This window comes from Branchiostoma floridae, chromosome 1 (assembly GCF_000003815.2).
Source record: "Branchiostoma floridae strain S238N-H82 chromosome 1, Bfl_VNyyK, whole genome shotgun sequence".
NCBI classification, from domain to species: Eukaryota; Metazoa; Chordata; class Leptocardii; order Amphioxiformes; family Branchiostomatidae; genus Branchiostoma; species Branchiostoma floridae.
In genome coordinates, this window is record NC_049979.1 from 20,434,361 (window position 1) to 20,440,524 (window position 6,164).

At 37.7% G+C, this 6,164-nt stretch overlaps 1 protein-coding gene across 1 annotated transcript in view; it reads right to left on the bottom strand.

The window, feature by feature from the left end:
• Positions 1-1,047: 1,047 nt before the first annotated feature.
• LOC118414057 (molybdenum cofactor biosynthesis protein 1-like) overlaps positions 1,048-6,164 on the bottom strand; it is a gene marked incomplete at its 5' end in the record, with an annotated part of 21,729 nt that continues 16,612 nt past the window's right edge. The window contains 2 exon segments of the mRNA XM_035817819.1: positions 1,048-2,722; positions 4,389-4,436. Coding sequence (XP_035673712.1) covers positions 1,845-2,722; positions 4,389-4,436 — 926 coding nt within the window.

Below are 6,164 nucleotides of genomic sequence, written 5' to 3' on the forward strand. Positions count from 1 at the left end.
TGGAAACTTTTGGGCCAAATTTGACCATCGTGGACATATATGTCTATTTAATCTAATTAGATAGGTAACCAATCACTTAGCCTGAATCACTTATCCTAAAGAGGGGGGGAGGGTGACAGCCAATCAGCGAGTCCGGTGTTATCTGGAAGAGTCCATTCTTACACGGAGGGGTTCATTTTTTTTTAAATTCATCCTCGGACTGGTGAAGTCTTTCAGTGGGTGTATTTTTGGACAGGTCTATTTTGCAGTTTTACAGAAGGTGTGCTGGAAGAGTCTATTCTTGCACGGAGGGGGGATTTTTTAAAATTCATATTTTGGACTTTGGCGACTTCTAGTTTGTCAAAGTCTTTCAGTAGGGTTATTTTTGGACTGGTCTAATTTGCAATTTTAAATGGGTGTGCTGGAAGAGTCCATTCTTGCATGGAGGGGGGATTTTTTAAAAATCCATTGGCTTTTTTTAAAATCCATTTTTGGGACTTCAGTGATTATGTCAAAGTCCTATTTTAGCGGATGTATTTTTGGACTGCTCTACTTTACATAGAAGAGTCCATTTTTTGCACACGGAAGGGGGATTTTTTCAAATTCAGTTTGGACGGGTGACGATTCAAAATTCAATTTTTAGTGGAAGTGTTTTTAGACTGGTCTATTATACCTTTTCATGCACTGGGACCTTTTTTGCTAAATTCAATTTTGGATTTGGTTTCTTATTCAAAAGGCCAAGGTTTCAGTGGGAGTATTTCTGGACTGGTCTATTGTGCAAATTCACATAGGGTGCACTGGAGTCCATTCTTGAACGGGGGAATTTTGTAAGATTCATTTTTTGGTTAAACCGTCATTAGTAAAAGTGATTTTTCAAATGGGTGATTTTGAAATAGTCTATTGTTGCATGGGGAGGGAGATGGCTGAAATATGCTGTATTTGCTCTCAAGCAAATGTCGGCCTTTCTAGTTTTCATGTAAGGCCTCAATTGTTCCAACCCTAATCACAACATGAGATAAAAACATACCATAAGTAAAATGTAGGACTGGTGAACAAACATGTTGACTGTCTTACCCGCTCAACAAGTCAATCTAAATAAAAATCAAGTACACCTTACTAAGTAAACATTTTCTAATCCCAAATGACTCCAGAACGACACCATCAGATACATGTACATGTACTGTGACTGCATAAATAGCTCGTGGCATCTACTTTGGTAAAATAATAAGCTTAATATAATGTCCCAAAGTAGTGGAATTAGACAATGCCAATGAAGCTCTGTATAATCAATGGAGCTAATGGCACAAATTGTTAGAGGACCATGACATTCAATTAATGTATGTCACATGTACATGACTGTACATCATCGTCATCATTTTGTACATCATCGTCATCATTTACATTGTACATACAGTGCTTGATATGAATACAGCAAAATAATTCATCACAATGTACCACCATGTAAAAAAAACGTTTGGAATTTGATGTCAATGATCATAATACATATATATGTTTGTCTTAATAATAATCATGCTTATATAACATTAGATATCCGATACCTGCCAACAAATTATAAATTTAAGCAGCATTACATCATATGCGTACATACAAGTCTTCATTCTTTAGAAAAACACATCTCAGTACAAAGAGATTTGACAAGATTTGCAACTACATGTATGATTTGTAACTCCACTGAGTGATATGTTGTGCTTTCACAGGGTCAGCTTGGCCTGAATTGGCAAACAGCTTTAAATTATATATGTAAATGACATGATCAATGGGAAAAATGTAGTGAAAAATATAGAAAGGACCACAAAGTATTAATATTTGGTAATGCCCACCATAATGATTAGAAATTAATTGGATCATGACTTGAAAAAGTCACCCCTCTGACCTCCAGTTTTGCTAACTAGGTGGATGTTCTCTATGGTGATGCTATGTGTGACTGCTTTGCACATGTCGTACACCGTCAGTGCTGCCACGGCCGCCGCTGTCAGCGCTTCCATCTCCACCCCGGTCTTTCCCGTGGTGATGACCTCTGACACGATGTGAACTGCATGTTGGGAAGGATCCAGGCGGAGCCGGACGTCGACTTTACTGATGGGGATGTTGTGGCACAAGGGGATGAGATTACTGGTGTTTTTAGCGGCCATGATGCCGGCGAGCTGTGCGACCGTTAGTACGTCAACCTTCTTCATCTTGTTGTCCTTCACCAACGCAAAGGCATCAGCTCCCAACATCACAGCTGCTGATGCAGAGGCTGTCCGTCGTGTGCTATTTTTGTGTCCAACGTCCACCATTTTTGCAGTTCCTGCCTCGTTCGTATGTGTCAGGCGAGCACCAGGGGACCCTCCAACAGCAGAGCCATCACCATTTGTAGCAACACCGTCTTTGCCAGAGGAGAATTCCCTATTACTTCTTGATTGATGTTTGTCATTCTGCATGAGATTTACACCTAGTCCATACAAACTGTCCAGTCTGTTTCCATTATGACTTGAGGTGCTGTAGAATTGCTGCAGACATTTTTGTCCTCCCAATGCCCCTTCTAGAAAGCCCTTTCCTCTAGATCTGTCCCGGATGTAAGTGTTGAAAATTGTCTTTGGCAAACAGCAACCAGACCCCTTTGCCATGGTTGTGACCCACTGTAGCCCATTGCTGCATGATGAAATGAAGTCATGCACTTCTTCAAAACTACTCTTTGTATGTTTTTTCCCTTTTTGACTGATGACATCCTGGTCACTATCTGTGCAAATCGTAATGAAAAAGAGAGATCATCAGTGAGATTGCATGCATTCATCACATACACATAAAAGAGCAGGATACAAGGAGAGATCGATTTTTGCTGGAAGCAGGATGGAAATTTATGTCCCAAAAAGTTATCAAAGAGCCTTCAAAGTAAAGGAATCATGACTTATACCTATGATGTTTTTGGTGAGGCGCATGCTTGCATTGAGTTATGGACGTGTTTCAAAATTTCCAGCACAATGAGTGAATGACCATTTCAAGAGCCACAAACAAAGTTAACCATCAGCATTCTACAGCAAAAACATATCAAGAAATAACTTTTTTTGAAAAGTGTTGAACGGATATACTAGAGTTAGAGATGTTGAACAATTTTTTTAAAAATTATGTTACAACTGTTCTTAGCTTAAGAGACAAAACTTGGTGTCAGTCTGAGGCTTTGTCAGTTTCTCCCCTTTTCATCAATTTACTCATCACTACCAAGCCTGTCACTGCTCTTATTTTGAATCAGTCTGACTTTTGGAAGTTTAATGCTCTTGCAGTAATATGAACACACTGTCCTGCTGGACTCATCTCCGAGCAGTGCCAAACTCATTAGTGACTAATCTCTACTGGGTAATTTCCACACACGCGGACGATCAACGCGGCCAGCTGGAAACCAATAACGACCAGACGCTGCGGCTGATGAGGCCCGATAGGCAGCTTCCCGGTGCATCGGTAAACGCATAAAAAAAGTTTAGCTTGAAAAGTGATTTAGTTCCCTTTACATGGAAGAGCTGGTCTCTAAGCTAGCATTGAGAATGAGACAATTTGTAAGTGAATCTTTGGGCATTATGACTAACAACTCTGTCGCCACCATTTAAACAGTACATTAAGAAAGTTACCCATCTGCAAAGATGGTATGCTCTGTTTATGATCTAGGTCAGAAAGGACATCTAATTGGTGATTAAAGAGCGTATCATCTACCGCCACAAGCTGTAGAGTATTTGGGGACTTAATTACTTATATACTTAATTGGACAGTATTAGGGTTTCATTTTGCCAACTCCAGATTCCGTAATGAGATTAGGGTATAATTCCTGGACATTCTCCCAAAATATTGGTGCTTGAAAATTAGTTAATATTCAAAAATCATATCCAGTTCCTTTTGTAACTACTTTTTGTGTGTATCTTATTACTAATCCTGCATGTCTAACTTTCATATTGACACACATTTAATACAATTCAAGAACCTTGTTGTTCAAGAAAACTGTCACAGTTACATGTCTAATGGTACCAATTTGCTTTTTATTAAAATGGTATTATTGGAATTAGGTAATCTTTATTTGTTTTCTTGGAAATTAGAATATAAATTGAAGTGTCCCTTAATCACACAGAAGGCAACTCATCCCATGGGGGGAAGAGCAGTTGTTTTGTGGGACTGATCAGGATTAGGAAATGTTATAACACAGATGTTCTACACAGTCTGTGTTATTACCAACTGGGCATGCTTTAAGCTGGCTGATACCACTGGGAATATGAAATAGTTATGGCTAATATCAATTACTGGAAAGTTGCATTTTTTGACATTCCCGCTTTTGGAACAATATTACGTCATGGTAGGTTGTCTGTGTGTTGTGATTTGAGTGTGTCAAAACAAAAGAACAACAAAAAATAACACTCACCCACCAATGAGAATCATGGGCCTATTCTTCATCTTTGCAATATTGAACATCCCTGCAGAAAAAATATGAAACATAAGTTTTAAAGGGGTTTGAGAAAAAAGAGAGAAAAAACACACATTCTGAAGCAAAACAATTCTTACAAAACATCATGGATACATATGTTGGCCCCATACAGAAAATCTTATTCTAAAAATAATTTGTTACCAAAAGATTCTTTTTTTTTCATCAGTACACAATGAAATTGCTTAAAGTCTGCTGAAGCATATTCAAGCCTAATCATTTTCCCCCTCTGCACATAATTGCCTGTACAACTTGTCCTTCTTCAGAAAGCAAAGAAGCTATCTCAGAAGGAAAGCTGGACATTATAATCATCATAGATAATGACAGTAATCTTGAAGAACAGAGCACTATACCAAGAATATTGTGCAATGTTTTGTACTTTCAATGTAAATAGCAACCATATAATACAGATAGAGTGACTGAATCCCTAAGCAAAAGGTTTAGTTCAACCTTTTAGTTCCCTCACTTTAGACTGAGTTAAAAGAATGATTCAATGTATGACCTTTAGTGTCAGTCTTTCATTTTTCACCATCAGTAAGTGAGTGAAGGACACATATGCACCGTTAAACCCCGAGGAACACTTGGCATTTAGCTAGAAGTAACGACGTGACATTACATCAATCATAATCCCTCAATAAAAAGGCTTTGCCAACGGGGCACCTTTTGGAACCGTTTATTTGGACCAGTGCCATGTTAATCTTTTCCTTCATTACTTGTTGCGCTCTACATGGTAACCCTCTATTCAGACCCACTGACAGTGTTAAGAAGGATGGGTCAATGCTGGATAACATGCCATTTTCTTCCCTCTGTAAAGTTCAAGCTTTGAGCTTACATCGTATACAAATGTGTTCAAATTATACAGAGTGCTGTATCTCAGTCTTTTCTAATGTCATGGAAGTTTAGAGAAAAGTGACTAAGGTTGAATGTAAAGCTAAGAATTTCTCCTTGTTGACAACAACTCTTCCATATTTTATTATAATGCTTTAGATGTAGCAACCCTGACCACATCTTTCTTCATGTCCCAGGGGCCTGATAAGTAAGACATAAACTCCTATAATGGATGTCAGTGGACTGATTACTTCCTACGCTCTATCAACCATAATATCACATAGTTTTCTGTTCATCCAAACTGGTAATCTGGGATTCTTCCTCTATTGATGGATGTAAAAGCTTGATCTGGTATTCAAACATTTTAAGTAAACTCTGAATGTTGACATTTTGTGCTCATTCAACCATGGATCATATCCTCTATATTTCAGAGACGTTTGACTTTGAAGATGTAATTATGTACGTCTACCTTTTCTCAATGGTATGATTATCAATTTATGTGCACTATGTGTTTTACAGCCATCTCTTAAAAATAAAGCTATAGAACAAACTAGCAACTTTGTTATAATTATAATATCCCAAGCCTGTTGTAATAACAGAATATGCTACTGATCTGTTTTTCACAACATCTACAGAATGAAATTTACCCATGCAAACTGTTTAAATTTGTGTTATATCATTGTTAAGTATTTAGTGTAATATCATTCAGAAGCATTATGTATTATATCATTTGATTAGTGCAATGAGCACCATGACTGATTTCATGTTTGGAAACTCCCCTTCAGACATCAGACACACGGACATTTGGGTACTTTTGTTTTGTGACACATTCACATAATATACAAAATTAAGTTCATATAATGATCAAATTTCAGATTCCTAAAATTTGTTG